The 18752-nt window shown below is 38.0% G+C and overlaps 1 protein-coding gene and 2 pseudogenes across 1 annotated transcript; 2 read left to right on the top strand and 1 right to left on the bottom strand.

Moving 5' to 3' along the window:
- The first annotated feature begins 280 nt into the window (after nucleotides 1-280).
- On the top strand, nucleotides 281-2701 carry LOC114716962 (WAT1-related protein At4g08290-like; annotated as a pseudogene).
- Nucleotides 2702-8833: 6132 nt separating this feature from the next.
- On the top strand, nucleotides 8834-11587 carry LOC114716970 (WAT1-related protein At4g08300-like; annotated as a pseudogene).
- A 1965-nt stretch (nucleotides 11588-13552) lies between these two features.
- Nucleotides 13553-18466, bottom strand: LOC114716941 (general transcription and DNA repair factor IIH subunit TFB4). Its single transcript, XM_028902023.1, has 11 exons — nucleotides 18092-18466; nucleotides 17916-18004; nucleotides 17498-17768; nucleotides 17217-17263; nucleotides 16520-16557; nucleotides 16391-16436; nucleotides 15373-15426; nucleotides 15204-15272; nucleotides 14808-14884; nucleotides 13963-14058; nucleotides 13553-13693 (listed from the first exon to the last, which is right to left on the bottom strand). The coding sequence occupies exons 1-11, from the start codon at nucleotides 18120-18122 to the stop codon at nucleotides 13654-13656; spliced, it is 858 nt and encodes a 285-aa protein (XP_028757856.1). The 5' UTR covers nucleotides 18123-18466; the 3' UTR covers nucleotides 13553-13653.
- Between the last annotated feature and the right edge of the window lie 286 nt (nucleotides 18467-18752).

Below are 18752 nucleotides of genomic sequence, written 5' to 3' on the forward strand. Positions count from 1 at the left end.
TTTAAATCTAAATGATTAAAATATTTAAAAAATGTTTGCGCTGATCACTGTATGAGCATCAGAACTAGTTCCGAAGTACGGTGCGTACGCTGATGCAACTTCTGATAGTGGATAGTGATATAGTGGGTTTCCATGATGTGAATGAAAATAAATAAATAAATAAATAAAATAGTGAGCATATAGATGATGAGGTTTGGTTATAAATAAGAAGGGCAGGGCGTGCATGGAGGAGCAGATCATCATCAAGAAATTAAGTGGTCACAATCAGTGAGAAGTCAAAATGAGTGAGGCGGTGGTGATGAAATTTGGGGCGTGGCTGCGAGGTGCAAAGCCGTACCTGCTAATGATCGGGTTGCAATTCGGGTCGGCGGGCATGTACATTCTCTGCATGGACGCTCTGAATAAGGGCATGAGCCGTTACGTCTTCATCGTCTATCGTAACGCCATTGCTGCCATCTCTCTCGGCCCCTTTGCTCTTGTTCTCGAAAGGTCCTCCTCTTCATTCTCTTCCTTCTCCCTTCCCTCCGTACTTACATTATACCCATGCACTCTCATCGTTAATTACTGTTACTATATCCTTTCTGCAGGAAAGTGAGGCCCAAAATGACGTTTCGGATTTTTTCCGAGATTATGGCCCTGGCTTTTCTGGAGTAATAATAACCATCCTCTTCCTGCTTACATATTTTCGCCTCTTTGTTTTTTTGCCAACTTACCTATAAAACCAAGTGAAAGTTTTAAGAGTAGTTATTAATTACATGTTTATGTGATGTTGGCGGCCGACAGGATGATACTAGATCAGTGCTTCACTCTGCTGGGCATGAAATTAACGTCTGCATCATTTGTGGTGGCTCTGATGAACACTGTGCCCTCCATTACCTTTGTGTTGGCCATCATTTTTAGGTAATAAGTGCTTGTGTTGCCGACTATATATATATATATATTGGTGATGGTATCCATTATCTCCTTATCCTATCATATATATGGCTGGTGGAAATGAAAAACCATGGAAGACTGCAGACAGGGAAGAACAGTAGTTTAGGTCTGCCTAAGTCGCTGGCTTTCCAACATTTGTTAAGCACCAGGAAGTGATAGTTTTATTCACTAAATAATAATTGATCTTCTTCACGCCACTCCTCACGTACACATACACTTGTGCATGTTGGTCGCTTTTTTATCTTTGCCGCCTTATAATCTTCTAAACTCGCAAGGAATTAATGGCCTAGCTTCAGCTTCCAATTATTTATTATTTAATATTGAATGAACCCTCATCTCATTCATATTATTAATTCATGTAATGCTGCGGCCATGATATATTCGGTGGTCGACCGCCATGGTCAAAGTCATTAGACAACAATCGCCATCCAAGAAAGATAAGAAATAACACACATGAAATTAAATGCATGTATAGACCAATTCCAAAATTATAAGCATTAACATATGATAATACTGATAGTAATGAAAAGTTAGGATGGTTTGTTTAATTTTGGTGGAGTTCTAGTAACGAATAAGAATGATGGGCGCTGCAGAATGGAGAGGATGAAGATGAAGGAGATTCGATGCCAAGCGAAGGTGATCGGGACGGTGGTGACGCTGGGAGGAGCCTTAATAATGGCACTATACAAAGGACCCCTGGTGGATGTTGTGAGAGGATCATCAAGCAGCGGCGCCGCCGGTCACCCTAACAATGCCAACGACGACCCTGCCGGCGGCTCCCACTGGCTGTTGGGCTCTTGCGTCATCCTCCTTGCCTGTATCGCCTTCTCTGGATTTTACATTTTGCAAGTAACCAACAAACTCGACCCTCCTCTTCAATATCAATTAGCGGGTCCAATATTAATTTTATGAATGGTTAGTGAGGATGCATATGATTTTCAGGCCGTGACGCTGAGGAAGTACCAGGCGGAGATGTCGCTGGCGACGTTGATATGCTTTGGTGGGGTCATTTCAGAGCGCGGGAGTGGCAGCCTACATGGAACGACACCGTCCTCATGCTTGGTCTCTCGCCTGGGATTCTACTTTCTTTGCTCCTGCCTACGCCGTCAGTATCTTCATTCTATTTAACTATAATCCGGTTCCTGATTGGCCTCAATAATAACTATTAATTAATATGGGTTGAATTGAAAATATATATTTATATATGTAGGGAATAGTGGCGTCGGGGATACAGTACTACGTGCAAGGGGTAGTGATGAAGACAATGGGGCCAGTGTTCGTGACGGCTTTCAATCCGGTGCGGATGATCATAGTGACCATCCTGGCCAGCTTCCTGCTGTCGGAGCAACTCCACCTTGGCAGTATCATCGGAGGAGTGGTGGTGTCGGTGGGGCTCTACCTGGTGGCGTGGGGCAAACACAGAGAATACAAGCATCTCATGCCGCCCTCCCCTGAGAAAGACACGCGGCAGCTTCCTGTAACAATGGCCCCCACCATTGTTGTTGATGATCATAAACCTCAGGAATCGGTCCTCATTTGTGATCAAAACAACGGCCTGGATTTAACGGTATCCAATAATACCCAGGAAAGGCAGTCCTGCAAGTGAGGCCCAGTTTAGTCCAAAATAAATGGACTTCATTTTTGTCCCCTTCTTTTTTATCATTTTAATTTTGTGAGCCTCACCTCGGCTCATGGTTTTCAAGCATGGCTTTGTTGTGGCCCATGACGCCCCCTTGTACCCTCAACCTCAGTTACTGTTTCCGCCGCCTATTTGCCACCTGATCAAATTCACCCGCATGCATACACCTTTCTCTTCTTTTCCTTTTAACCAAAACCCCCCCCCAAAAAAAAAGAAAAAGAAAAACAGAGGGGAAATCACAATATACAACAAGAGTCATAAGTACAACGTAAAAGTGCCAAACAAGAGGGATCGGACCATACTGATGCTAAATAATTGAGAAGGACACATGGTAATAACTGATTACCCTGAAAGTCGAGGATATAGCAGGGTCATTCAACAACCAAACAAGGAGGAGGGTCCGCCGAGTACAAGTGTTAAAAACATACAATGAGAACCTAGCTAATGTATTATTAGTACAAGCTTAAGCGCGGGTGGGCATGACAGAGACAAAACGCGAGCCCACCGTGAATAATGGTGAGTCCCGCTGAGGCTGAATCCGACGGTGTTATCCCATTATAATAGAATATAAATCCAATTAATCCTATCTTGCTCGTGGCCCGCTCCTATCCCAGAATTAATATTCTTGGTTGATTCCTTCATTCCATGACACACCCTCCTCCAAAATAGCCTACAATGGACGGTGTAGATTCTTGCCCAAGCTCTTCTAACTTCTTTTTGGATGATGTAGCTACTGTGCATAATGTTGCCTTATTCGCTATTAATCCGTCTTCCGCCATCAAACGCAGGACGCTTTAGTTTTAATTAGCGAGAGCCAGGCCTAGCCTGGTCCATGCATGCCTGGTCTGGGCTTTTATCTATCCGCCGGACTAATAAAAAAAGACAATAAATATACTAAGTATGGCCACAATCCAAATCCCAACAGTTACGTGCGTATAAGTACATGTAATCTGGAAAAGACAAACAGATAGAGAAGAAGACGGGAAAGGAGATTTAGGTAATATGATACAAGGTAGGGCGCATTATGAGTTAAAGCACCATGTTCGGAATATTTCATTTAAAAGTATATGAATAGACAGCCATGTACTTGTGTCTATATATATATATATATATATATATATATTCTCTTTGATAGCACTCCAACCACCGCATTCGATGCTGACGGCTTTCGCCATTATCATCCCCGGCCTCTACCTCCCTTTAATCATATTCTCTCATTTATGCTTATAAGCTACTTGACATTTGTTGCCATGTGAGGCCACGCCCTAGAACATATTCCGTCCCCCAACTCCAACAGAAATACGCCCTTATACTCATCTCGTGGTATTTCAAAGTTTATGTCAGTTGTATTTCGAATACTATCCCTTAGAGTCAGGCTAAGAATATTTACAGAGGTATTTAAAATTATCCATTATCAAGGTTCTTATATTAATAAGAGTCTTTTTTGTAAACCAAAACAAATTTGATACTCAGACAATCATCTTAGTAGCAAACCAGCGCAACTTCGGCAAAGTACTCTAAAATGCATAAAGAAGGATATATATATATATATATAGAACCCAAAAATTTCGTTTTGTAAGTAATTACTCCAACTTCATGATGATATTATATTCGAGTATCCTCTACTGGTACAAAGAAATAATATAATATAATGGAGCCCAACTTGAAAAGGATAAATGAATCAGCACCCTCGAAGCATCCCTAATTCATTCCAAACATTTCACTTGAAGTGGTTTTCCCATTTGGTTACTTTTTAGTCGGAGATCAGTTAATATCGATTAATCCTGATGTGTTCCCCACTAAGTGCTATTAGTTTATGTTATAGTTTATTCTGACCATCACTCACCACATGAAATCTCGCGATCACGTGTAATGATTCTTAATTATATATTCAGGCCAGCAATCAGATCATAGATATTCATAATTCTCAAAGGTTTAAACTGTTCGAAACGCATAAATGAACAACTTCACGTTTTAAATTTAATTAAATAAAGTCTCGTGTGTGTGGGTATGTTTCCAGGTTTTACCGTCTCTTTTGTGAACCATAAATTTTTACCAATCTACGTGTGTGTGTGTGTGTGTGTCTATATATATATATATATATATATATAATGCGCATTGGCTAATGTTTTAAAAAATTATCAAAAAAGAAACAGACGCGTGTGTTCTGGAATTAAATAACGAAGCTTGATACATAGAATGTTGTCATCTTTCACATCAGGATATTATTCGTACTTCATATTTGTTTTCATTGTTGTATACATTCTTTCTTTCATATCAGAATATTTTTGAGTCTCATCCTGCTTGTTAATCCTTTACTTCAATAAGCTAAGAATCGACGCATAACTACGAATTTCGAGTCTTTTCATATGAAAGTCATCAAATTATATTCGATTCTTTTTGAATAATCAAAAGATTCTTTTATGCCTTTTAAATTACAAGCTACAACTGCCTCAACCCACGGGCAGGTGTCTATTTCAAAAGATATATATTCCCCCTTTGGGGCATGGAAATTTTATAATTAGACTGGTTGATCGGTCATCTATCAGAAGAAGATAATTAGATTCGCTAGTCAAATTAGATATAATTAAGAAGATTAGAGCAAAGTATATATGCAAAGAATACATCAAGGTTGTGAAATTTGCGACAATGAATAGAGATAAGAATAATGTAAATATGCCAAAAGACCCCTCAAAGTATAAACTCACGTTAAGTTTATGCCAGGTGAGGCGAACCAACTAATTTGGTGAAAGATTGTGAGTTAAGTTAAACTAGGACGCTTCTTTGATGACGTTGAGGCAGAGATGCTAATTAAGAACTAAATTTGATTCCTACACTAGCATATAATTTTATTAAAAGCAATTAGAGATAGTGTGAGATCAATTATCATGAAGTGATTGACTAAAGAATAATCCTGAGTGCCTCATTAACCCCATAATCATATCTACCATAATGTGAGTTATTTTATTCATACCGCTCAAGATAGTCAAAACTACACTAATTAATACTTAACCAGGTTTACAACCAAACCCTCATGAAAACATATAACCCAACTGGAAGCATATATCAGAGCCTGAAAATTGAAGCTGGGTTTGACCAAACCGAACAGCTTTTTGAAAAAATATTGATAGTATAATATTAATTTTAGAGAACATAAAAAAAAAGTTAAAGTTAAATGAACTGTGAGATTGGATGTTGGGTGAGTTTAGGGAGAATTTAGAAAGAAGGAGTGGGGAACAAAATAAAAAGGAGACGCCGACAAAGGCAATGAATGAATGGGTGCGCGGCTGCGAGTTTCTTCAACTTTTTACTTGAAACTCACTTTTCAACGCCTTCTCATCAACACGTAATTCATCCATTAATTGGACATTTTGATCTGCCTTTTTCACTCGCAGCCCCTTCCAATTTGTACTCTCATCATTTCCTCCACTTAGTAAATAAGAATTGCTTTGCATGTTCCCTTCCAGGAATAGTACTGTCGTTGTTACATCAACACGTAATTCATCGATTAATTGCTTTGCTTTCCATGCGCCATGGATCGCATTCATATTCACATAAATAGATGTTTCCATGAAATAGCAAAATGTGAAGAATTGTCGTCGCATTATATAATATATTAATTGTTGTCATGTCAGCACCTGCTAATTGTTCTCTTCACGATGCATGCTCTGTCCCTTCCACAATATAATACCAAGTGCTAGAGCCCTAGAGCCTGACTAGACTACTCACCCACTGTATGCCATGCATCCGGTTCCGGTATCCCATCCCCATAACTATCCTCCCTCTGATCCTTATTATAGCCATCTCATAGCAATTTTACATAAATCAATGAAGTTGGTTACAATTAATTTTTTCAAAATATTAAAATTACTCTCAGTAAAAGTCATTAGTTAGAAGAGTTGGTTAATCAATTGAGAAGTTTTGTAATTAATTAGTTAGGGATATTAGGTAGACAAAATTAATACTTTGAACAAAGCATGTTATATTATAAAACATGTTGGAGGGAGCTTGTAATAATGACGAGAGGGAGTAATATTCAACAACAACACTGTACATCTTCAATGTTAAACATAAATTAAACGATAATGTCATTCATGAAATGATAATCATAAAAATAAAAGGTATCATTGAAAAAGATCTTTTTTGGGGGTTCTAAATTATTAAACGGGAGGTGATATCTGTTTCTATATGAAAAGAAATAAATAAAGGGGTAGGTCAGATGCAAGCGTGGTACACAGTAAGCATGAAAGGGAAAAAAAATGAGAGACGAGGGGTGGTTTCTTTATGCCTACCTCGCACCTATACATAATGAGTAAGGCATCTTTTTGTGTTGTGTAACATCTGTTGGTAGTGCTTGCCCTGTTATTTACATTGTGGGATTCCACCCACTCCCTCTCTTTATTGGATTCCAAATGCGAAACCCACCATCTTTTCTCTTAATTCTTTCTTGATTTCACTCTTAATTAGACCTTTAAATTAAACTTCACTCCCGCATTAATTATTGATACCCCTTACGTCTTGTTTATAAACTATGGTTACTAATTAATCACGGAGCCTCATCATGTGTGTGTGTGTGTGTGTCATCATTAATTTATGCGCCACTTTCTCTTTAATCATGAGGCAATAACAAATATCTCTATATATCTCGACGATTTTAAGATTGTAGTGTCAGCAGAGTTAATTAAACTTCAGATTTGATCTCTTCCGTATTACTAGATTAAGAATGGATGCCGATAATAAAAGATTCCCAAGTAGTTGATATCCCTTACTAATTCAACATATAATAATCAATTAACCATTGAAATTAAATGAGAAAGATAAGCAAAGTTGGATTTTGAGGCCCAGTTGTCCAGTGGCTACTTTCAGAAAAGTTTTCGACTCCAGAACAAAGCATCCATTTGTTGCTTTCCATTCAGTATCTGGTTTTTCAAGTTCCCGTTTTTGACATAAAAACCAAATATCCATTGGTTAACTTCATCCTCTCCTGACGCCATGATAAAGCACTCCATTCACTTTCAATCCAATACGTAATTGAGTTTTAATGGAACTTAGCGTCTTCCTGAAGGAATTTTATGGCAGAAGTAACATCAATTTTCCGCTAACACAATAGACCGTCTAATTATTTTCTGTTTTATTTGACAAGGCGGATGATTGGCAAGCTATCCAAATTTAATTTCCGTCAGTAGTGAGTAGACTGCATTTGATCGAGGACTTAATTAAAAACAATCTAATGCAATCAACCTTAACAAGATTTAATTCAACTTTAAATGATTGTAATGCTTTTGACCTTTATAACATGCATTAATTTTGAGCGGTATATTTAGATATTAATTACTGCCCTCGTCATTCGCACTTATTTAGTAGTGTTAAATAATCGGATTTCGCATGATTAACTTCAATGTTTTTTTTTTTTTTGCAAGTTGCACGTTGAGTTCAAATTAATTAAGCATCATTAATAGAGTCAAAATCACATGATCTTTTGCTGCTACTTAAGCTGAAATTATAAAGAATATTATATTAATTCATGAACATAATTTCTCTTACGTTATAATCGTTAATATAAAATATTAGATTTATATGAAATAATGAAATTATACCATTTATAGGGTATCAACTTAAGTAAATGGTTGGGGGAGAACTAAACTATATCTTAAACTCTGTTACGAATACGTAAAGAAAAAAAGATATACATCTAATTGGAAACAGATCTGATCCGGTGAGTAGATTGCCTATTTAATCTCTTTTGCATTATTTCTGAAATGCTGTGCTCTCTTACATAGCATAGCACCCACATTTTGCATAAACAAACATGAGTCATGACAAAGCACTTCGCCCCTTTTCCATTTGATGCCGAATTGAATCGAACGTCCCACTTGTGTTTAAATAAACATTAACTGATATAAAAAGAAGAAGAGAGAGAAATCATAATAAAAGAGCACGACGAGATCATTTTTCACAGAGCACAACAGAGAGAGATATCCCTAACTTTTGTAACGATGATGACATAAAGGGATCATATTCTAGTAATTGTACGGAGTTTTAGTGAACGGATAAGGGAATATCTGTGAAATGGAACACAGAGAGAGAGAGAGAGAGAGAGAGAGAGAGAGTGGCAATGACAAGTGCAGGGTGTGGTGTAAAAACTGGGCTGTCTTTGTTATATTATATTTTTTTCCAAGGAGAGAGTTTGCATAAGCCGGGGCCTATAAGAAGGGGCACTGGGGGGTGGGTAGGTCACAAGTGAAAGGGCATAGAAGAGAGATCGATGGGTGAACACAGTGGAGTTGAGAAGATAATGAATGGGTTGGGGAAGGCCAAACCATACCTGGCAATGGTGTCTCTTCAGTTTGGGTACGCAGGCATGTATATTATCACCATGGTTTCTTTCAACCATGGCTTGAGCAACTGGATTCTTTCTGTCTATCGTCACGTTGCTGCCACCCTCGTCATTGGCCCTTTTGCCTTTTTCCTTGAGAGGTACCAAGCTCCTCTCTCTCTCTCTCTCTCTCTCTCTCTCTCTCTCTCTGCCATGAATATAATCCACACGTACTGATACAGTACGTATTATATTTTAGTGCTTGTTTTGTCTAATCGATCACTCTCTTTTCTTTTGGGCATGAGTTTAAGTTGTGATTTCGTTCATTATTGCAGAAAAACGAGGCCCAAGATGACTCTTCCCGTATTCTTAAGGATACTGGTGCTTGGTTTCCTTGAGTAAGCCCTCCTCATTGTTCATACTGCATCCCTACCTCTTTTTAATTAACTTCGTTTTTTTGTCAGATTTCTCTTCAACCTCCAAATACATGCATGCACGCCCACTCTCTCTCTTAGCTTGTGGCTTCAACTATTAATCTACACCTTAATGATGCTCTCTACATGATTCATTCCTCCGTTTTATTTTTTATATAATGAGGAGAATATATTCTTATTGATTAATCCATCACATCCATACTCTAGGCGAAATTTATAATCACTTTGGTACGTATTTATTACATAACTTTGCTAATTCTTCAACAAGTCAATATCACGTAAGGAATTCTAGTTTTTTAAACGTATTTTGTAAACTAAAATTAATAAAAATTAATTTACTTAATGGTGCTTCATGTATACAGGCCCACCACACCTTCCGGTGGACAAGATATGGAACACCGTATATACTATAATTAAACAAAGCATATACTATACGTAAACCACAGTCAACACAGTCACGAACAAAACCCTAATGATTCAAACCCCCATTTCCAACTTCCCACTTGTATTATTTCTTTTGTTATAAGAATTTTAGTTATGGAGAGCTTGAAAGATCGTGTTTTGCTCTTCAATAAAGATTACTATACATGGCCGAAAAAAGAATAAAGATTATACATAAATTTTTTCTATCTAGACGTTAATATAAGAGCATCTAATGGAATTATTCCTGGTTATGTCAATCAAATCTAGCTACCAAAAAGGTATACCGAAGCACGTTGCTACGACAGCATGGTCCATATAAAGGGCCAGGATGATGCCTCTGGCTAGTAGTTATTATGCTCTACTTAACCTATCAGAATCTGATTTTGTCATAAAGAAAAAAATAATATTATCTTTGATTCTCAACTTTAGGATGAGGTTTAGTTAAATATGCACATGCGAATTATTTACTTGTAATCTCAATGATAATTTGTTTGGTACGATGAAAATGAATTACAGGCCAGTACTTGATCAGAACTTGTACAACATGGGGATGAAGAATACCTCAACAACGTTTGCTTCAGCCACCGTCAATGTCCTTCCGGCCATTACTTTTATAATGGCAGTCATTTTCAGGTAGAAAAACTAAAAGATCACTTCGCCATATAATTATAGGCAGAGATTTGATCACTCTGGTGAACCAACGACCCATATATAATAAATGAATGTATTTACTTATTTAACCAGGTTAGAGAAGTTGAACTTGAGAAAAATACCCAGCATAGCGAAGGTAGTTGGCACAGTGATCACAGTGTCAGGAGCCATGGTTATGACTTTGTACAAAGGATCAGAACTTCACATCACGAAGGGATCAGCAGCATCGAGCCATCAAGAGAGCTCCACCACCTCGCCCTCTCAACAGCACTGGGTGCTTGGCACTCTAATGCTCATAGCTAGCTGTGGTGGTTGGGCTAGCTTCTTCATCGTGCAAGTGAGCCCCATTCATATATACAATACGCTCGCGCACACAGACAAGTGATTCAATTCTCAATGTTCATGAAACTTATGCGATTTTTGGCTCATTTTTAATGCAGTCGTTCACCTTGAAGAAGTACCCAGCAGAGCTGTCCCTCACCGCTTGGATTTGCCTGGCGGGCATCTTCGAGAGTGCAATCGCCTCCTTAATCATGGAACGAGACATGAAAGTTTGGGCTTAGGCTGGGATTCTAGGCTCCTCGCTTGTGTTTATTCTGTGAGTACTCAGTTTTCTTATCTCAATTAACTCAAAATCAAAACCCATTAGACATTAATTGTTGATAAATGATAATCATTATCAGGGAATTGTGTGCTCTGGAATGGCTTACTACATACAAGGATTTGTGACCAGAGAACGCGGGCCCGTTTTTGTGACTTCCTTCAGCCCTCTGTGTATGATTATCACCGCTGCTTTGGGCACCATTATTTTATCTGAGCAAATTTATGTTGGAAGGTATGTATAAACAGCAAATATACATAATGTTCACTTTTGCAGTTCTTCTCTAAGATTTGCAATGCAAAGTAAACTCGTTCACGTGCAACATTCCTTGTTCATGTTGCAGCATAGTTGGAGCCATTCTCATTGTCTCGGGGCTTTACACTGTGGTATGGGGCAAAAGCAAAGACCCTCTGAACACAACAGCAGCAGAAATAGGTGATGGCCATGAGTTGCCAATTAAAAGCGGCCCAGAGTCTGGAATGCCGGGCAATTTTGAGAGCATCGAGGTGAATGTTGCCGCTGATACGATGAAGGGTTCGGGGAAGAAAGTCCCACCGGCAGCAAAATCTTGAAGAATGTCCTTTAGGAATTATAACCATGGTCATAAATTTTCCCGGCAAAGAGTGGTCAGGAAGAGTTTGTACGATGAAGTACGAATCTTTCTCAATGCCCTCCTAACCTGTACCTTTTTAGTTTCTTGTTTTCCTTGAGCTTTTTTTGGATGTTTCTGAAGTTAAGAATGTAAGCAGAATAAAGTAGCAGAGCATTTGTCTCTGTTTTTGTTCCTCTAGGCACTATCTTCTTCATACTTACTTTCTTAACTACAACATTATGCTTGAGCGAAGATTCGATTCGTGACTTGGATTGATATCCTAAAGGCAAGTCGTCGTGAGCTGTTTTGGCTTCTGCGCCAGACATTGGAATTATGAATGGACATTTGTGGTGTTTTTGTCAGCATTTCCATTTCGCCTCTAATGAATGAATGCAGATAGCTCTGCAATGAACAGAATCACATTCGGATGCCCTGAACTGCAACTGCTTCCGATCATACAGCACCTGGGAACAGGGGCCATAGCACACTCAAATCAAGTCAATCAAATTTTAATAAAGATATGGTGGGCATTATGTTCGTGTGATTCAAATGTAGCTGCTATCTGAAGTGCACTTTTCACTTTATCTGGGACGGGCTTTTCCAAGGACTCCTGTTCATTGTACTTTTTTCACTCGTTAACTCAATTCCACATTCCCCACCATTAATTGTTACCCTTTGGGTGGCTCTCTCATTCACAGCATTGATGGCGAGGGTCTCCTTGTTGCAATCCGTTGGAACAAGTAGGCCAAAACCTGCCGACTTCTATGAATATCAGCGTCCCTTGTTTTGATGGAATTAGCCGCCAATTTTAGAGTCTTCTGTGAATCATTTAATAACAAAAGGAGAGAGGTCCCAGCGTGATCTTCCCAGAGGATCTGGTTTTAAATCCTACTGAGTCATACTTGTTATGGAAAGGTCGACATAGAAAAGTGTGAACCTTTTTGGTACAATAGAAAATTGTCAACTTGTGGTGCACAATTACTCATCTCTTTATAGTTTATTTGCATAATGTAAATCTAATCTAGGAAAATGTGACACATGGAAGACGAGTTACACCTATTTCATAAGGATTAATGTCTGCTCCAGACCACGCGCAGAGTGCTTAAACTCATCCTGCTCTTTTGAACCAAAAAATAAGACCACCATACCACGACTTCAGCAGAAAAATGCTTGGCAATTCCATAAACCCCAAGTAATAAAAGATCGAATCATCAACACGCCTTTTGGACCACCAAATTATGCATAAGTTACCCAACAGCTTCGTCGTAGCATCTAAGCAACTTTTTTTATAGGAGAATGAAAAGAGAAGATTTTTCATTCTCTCTATACAGAAAATGGCAGCACATAACCCTACCGCGGGAAAATTATTAGTTCACTGATTTCTTGATTCTCATTGCATTATAACGGCTTGCTACTTAATTAAGTTGTCGTTAAATTCAAAACAAACTCAAGTCGACCTTGCTTTATTGTCAATAAGCGTTACACGTGCACTCTCCATCGATAGCTCCCCCATCCAGTCCCTGAATAATCCAAAAAGACCCCAAGAATCATCAACTTCAAGCATCGGATCCTCTCAAAGTGCGCATAGAATATGAATTCCGTGCAGGTGCAACAACGTAAGTACGTAACTTTACAAGCTTTCTCCAACACGGCACAAGTACCACTACGATACAAAACATAGTTCGCCTCAAAAGAACTGGCCTATAAAACGAAAATACTGCCTCAACCATTCAAAAGCAAAACTAAAGTCAAACGAAAACTTTTAATCGAACGATAGCATTCCAATAGAAGCCATCTTATCCAAGTCCCACGGCAAGAGATCCTGTGAATCTACTAATCAATTATCCAAATCCTGAACTTGGCAGATCTAAAATGATCTCCACAACAAATTTCAAGTTCCTACCAGGAAAACCCACTTCTATGAGCCTGATGAAGTAGTTAATGACAATGCCAATCATTTCATTGCACTACGAGGTACAGTAAAGCACCCTAACCTATTAGCTTTTGTGATGGGTGCGCGGAAAAAAAAAAAAAATCGTAATATCACGCATCTGAAGCTTTTCTTTATCGATTGGCTGCTGATTGTGACTGACCAAATACAGACCTGCAGAAAATATACAGATCCAAGGTCTTCAAAGAGATAAATGATAGTATAATATGTTCGCAAAGTGCCAAAGCACTACGAGACAAAGAAAAAATTATCACAACATTGTTCCTAGGAACTTCCCTATTCTGAGATATAATTCAACAAAGCATTTTCAATAATTGGGCTCACTTGAACCCAATCATAGTTTGTTCACATGCTTCTACCAAAAGGCGTTAAAAATGGGTTTACCAATTCTATGTGTAACATAAAAGGCCTCAGGTACTTACCCACAGGTTGAGCACTTCTGATGATGCTCACAGAATATGGATAAGCATACAGAGCATACATAACCCATATCAATTGTTTGCTTATGGCAGAAGCACCTGCAATTTTCATACAATGAAATAGGCACCAATCTCTTTGACACAAATTAAAATTAATATTCTAAAGAGTTTCCCATAAAAGACATGCATCAATCCACCAAAATTACACGTATACTTCACTACAGCAAGTAATTCAATGGTCGGCTGAGGAATTCTTAGAGTAAATTCAAAAGTTAGGTTTATGATAGAGATTGAGGTAGTATGGGATGCCGAAATTCCATATTATGTAGTATGAGATACTCAATGAAATTTTTAAGTGGGTTGGTTCTCTACCTCAATAACTAGTTTTTGGGGGAAAAGTTCTCAATTCCGCTTGAATACCTGTTAGTTTCTACCCTGCAACATGTGTTTCTAAGAAAAAACACGGCCTGTGGATACTTCAATATTGCACACATAAATTTATAGCATTAAGGTGCGCGCACACAGCATTAGTCATAATGGTTAACCAGGGTTATCTAATCAGCTTGGGGGGGGGGGGGCCTTGAAAGAGAAAAATATCATTTTCCTCTTCAAAAGAAAGAATTGGACAATGTAGAGTGAGGATCTCCATCTTCTCCATAATGTAATTCAGAAGAAATCTAGATTATTTTCACAATAGCAGATACTGTCCGCCATCATTTGGAAAAGGAAAAGCCTCGAAAAGTCCAGGCAAGAAAAGTTTGGAAATATTGAAGTCACAATCTGTATGATTCTAGCAAACCATAGAAAGTCAGGGAGAACATAGAATATCAATAGGAGAGGAATCTTACGAGGCACGAAAATCCACACCAACAGATTTAGGAAGACGTAGAAATGCACGAGAATGTAAGTCAGTTGCAAAAACCATCTGCATTAAAAGGGTTAAATTAGCGTCAAAATCAAAGCAAGTAGAAAACAAATTTATTCAAAACTCAAAGGAATACTTTTGACAGTAGTGATGAGATAAATATATAACATACATGTTTGCAGGGGAAACTAAAGGAAGAATAAAATGGAAATTAAAAAATATATAGGAAAAAAAACACTATAACAAAAATAAAAAGGTCATAAAAATTCTAAATTACACTGAGACAGTGAGACTGCTAATATAAAGTAAACTACAAAAGCAAATTAGTAACCTATTTAAGTCACAACATTCAAGATGCCCAATAAGGAGAACAGCTTACTGAGAGATATTGAAAAAGACCATCTAATTGGGGCGGCCGGTAATATATGCCACCAGTTATGTATGAGGCCTGTGATTTGTAACATCATAAAAATCAAACGGTCAATAATTTATTGTTATTGTTACATTATCGGCAACATCAAATTATTCAATATATTTACTTCAACTACCTGCTGGAGGAATGCAGAATTGTTGGATCCTATATAACAAGAATCGATGGGAACCTGCATCACAACAATATTACTACAACACTCAGTGTTTCTGGGGCTGGAAAAATCCATAATATAGTATTACAAGTGGATATTACTTAAACTTCAAGGAAAATACATGACAAGTACAGCAGATAAGCATGCACATAATGTGTAAGATCTCACTTTAACAAGTACATTCAACAAATGTATAAAAAATGTCAATACAGGCTAACCCAACTCACTCGGCATGGCCAAAAAATTCAATTAGGCGAGGTTGACCCTTTTATATAGGTCCATAGATTACCAACCTCGTTTTTTAGGTTTTACACACAACGTCATAAACTCCTATAAAAGAATCACTAAGAGGTTCGAAAACAGTACCTAAAAAATTCACAATTAACAAACTAAAACATTTAATAAACTTAAAATCACAAATTTCATAGTTTTATGCCAGAACATAGTTAATTTGTGCATTTTGAAACCCCATAAATTACAAGTTAAACAACAAATCTCAAAATACCCGGTTCTGAATGGGTTATATTATGATCCAAACCACCTATGTTGCCAAGTTAGACAAGCCAAACCGAACCACCTTTTCACACCCTATCATTTCAGTTGCCTTGACCAAGCATGGGATCCTCAGCAAATCAATGTCTTACTCCATGTTTCAATTTGCCCATCAATAAATTACCATCCTATTTACATGATTTTTTTAAAGTGAAATTGGCTTTACATCAATGGCATCACCACTCATACAAGCTTAAATACTGGCACACATAATTTCCATTAAACTCAGTACACACGAGTTTAAGGAAGGGCAAATCAATCTTCTGACTTCAAAGCGGCTCATGTTACATATAAAAACAATTATCATATAATTATTTAGTTAAAGCTTCAAAGGGTCCCGAAGAATGACTGACTATTGTGGGTCAGGATAAGGCCAAGGTCTAAACCAGTTAAGAATGAAGAGAGCAAGAAATTAGAATTGGACACATACCGTAGAACGCTGTGCAGAGAATATACCATTCATGACTGCCACATACCTGAAACAGATTTAAAATGTAGTCTGAAATAAAGTACCAATCAAATAGGAGTATATAAAAAGTAAAGATCATTACGAACATACTGTTCTGGTCCATCCGGAGATCCTTGCAAACATAAAATCTGCCCCCAGACATTAGTAAACACAAAAGTAATTATTTGGAGCCATTCAAATGAAATACAATGATAAAAAAAAAATATTGACCACAGCATAATTTTAAAACGATGCATCTTTTTAATTTTTACCATATGACTTCTAAAGCCACACTTTTTTGGCCAAAAATAATCTATTTAAGATTCATTATCATTGCTTTGAGCTTTTCTTAAGCATACCGTAAAGCCAAAAGCACGGAAAGAAAATGAAGCCTTTAAAGAACTACCCCTCCGTTTCCTCAATTCTACACAAAACTTATCCTGAATCTAACTACTCAAGGCTATAAGTCGGAAGGTGATGTAAGGACCAATAATTGTTATAACATGGAACACACAAGGGTGGTTAAAATCTTTACCTGCTTACCTCTTACTCCAAACACAAGTATGTAATACAGACACACTCAGATACACGTGACCATACCGGGTAGTCTATATTCTACAAATTAACAGAGAAAAATTGATCTGATTTCAATCCACAAAACACCCGTCCATATAGAAGAAAACTTCGATTAAATTTGATCTTTTGACTAACAGAATCAATTCCAGCAACTTACCATATCCAAATTTTGGGTTTTTTTTTAATCTTAATAAAATATTTATGATTGGAGATGAATGCACATCATGCATACCCTAGGTTGAGGATGCAGGGGTCCCGAGCGAAAAATCCTCTGTATATCTGAGCAGCAAATGAGGCCAAACAAGTCCAATGCAAAATACAATTTCATTGTGCCAGGAATTTCCTCTCAAAGGTAGCAATGATTAGGCAGTGCAGCGATGAATACGAAAGCCATGATGTTCAAAATATGGTGTTTTCCACATTTTGTTGGCCAGAAGTTAAAGAATTTTATACACACGCACACGCACTCATACTGGTATGATCAGAATATTGATCAGCTACTAAATAGGATACAACAAAGAGCCATAGACAACGATCCTGATAGCAGTGAAGAAGCAATGGCTCCTTGTGTTTGGGCCTTGCCCAATTGCTCGTCCTTTGCAACAAATTCCTCCAATTTCTGCAACAAGGTAGAATAAAGTGCCGGCATTCCTTCAGTTTCCGAACCGTGGTTGCTGTCCGAAGATGAATCGTATATGTAGCTGCATGAGTTGCATCCAGTGGCAATAACAACTATTTGGTTTAGTTGATTGAGAAGTAGGATTGAATTCAAGAATGCAAGTACCTGGGGAAAAACAGTTTTCAAATAGGAATCAAAATGTTGATTTATTTTCTGTCTACAAATTCTTCTGGAAGGAAAATTCAGAGCTAGGGTTACTGAAGCGTGAACTTGGGGAACTTCTGTGACTGAAGAGGAGATAGAGATTATTACATGTGAAATAAACTCGGAAAATGGGAAAGAGAATGCGCTCCAAAAGAAGGGATTTGTGTCCAATGAGACCACCAGAAGACTAACATCATCTGTAAAAAACACAGTCAAAGATAGAGATCAACGGTGGAATAGGTGAGAGCAACTATTGTGGTTATGAGATAGTGTCAGGGAGGAACCTGCATAGAGCTTCGAAGGAGCCGAAGTCATGGCGGGCTGATATATGATTTGTCTCAGGAGCAAGCCCTTTTATAGTATTTCAGGTGTTATATATTTAGCGGGAATTGGGGACGAAGATGGTGGGAATGTGGGGCTTTAGGACCGCTCTCTCTGGTGGAAGTTTCTGGTCCTACAGATATGCGTTCAGCTTCTGTAAAGCTTTCCCTCGATATGCAAGACCAGGAATGTAATGGGAAAGCTCATCGGAGGAGACCACCCAGCAATTCCCGACGAGGCAAGTCTGCAATGAAAAATGGAGCAACGGCAGCGAGGGCTGGAATCGTGCGGCGATATCTCGCAGAAGCACCGGCCAGGATTGATTTTGGTGTCTCTGCGTTCCTGATCGTCGAATGCCTGGACGGTCCAGATTTTCTTCTCTTAATAAAGCAACGACGGAGATCCCCCCCCCAAAAAACACAAAGATAAGCAGCTCCGTTCGATCATATTAAATTGTCATGGTAAAAAAATAGTATCATTGATATTAAATTATATTTAATCAATATGTATTATCATTATTATCATCAATATATCAACGCGGTGGCACAAAAATAACAGTACATCAATTCGCAGGCAAAAAAAGAAAAACCAATATATCGACAATCAATGAGTTTCAAGCCAAAA

The sequence above is a fragment of the Neltuma alba genome, unplaced genomic scaffold (genome assembly GCF_004799145.2).
Source record: "Neltuma alba isolate B1F8T4 unplaced genomic scaffold, ASM479914v2 tig00002094_pilon, whole genome shotgun sequence".
Taxonomy (NCBI): domain Eukaryota; kingdom Viridiplantae; phylum Streptophyta; class Magnoliopsida; order Fabales; family Fabaceae; genus Neltuma; species Neltuma alba.

Coding starts and splice junctions, on each gene's coding strand:
- LOC114716941 (XM_028902023.1), bottom strand. CDS start 18,122: ATGACTTCGGCTCCTTCGAAGCTCTATGCAG. Junction 18,005..18,091: donor TCCTTCGAAGCTCTATGCAG/GTTCCTCCCTGA, acceptor TGTTTTTTACAG/ATGATGTTAGTCTTCTGGTG. Junction 14,059..14,807: donor GGTGTGGATTTTCGTGCCTC/GTAAGATTCCTC, acceptor TGAAAATTGCAG/GTGCTTCTGCCATAAGCAAA.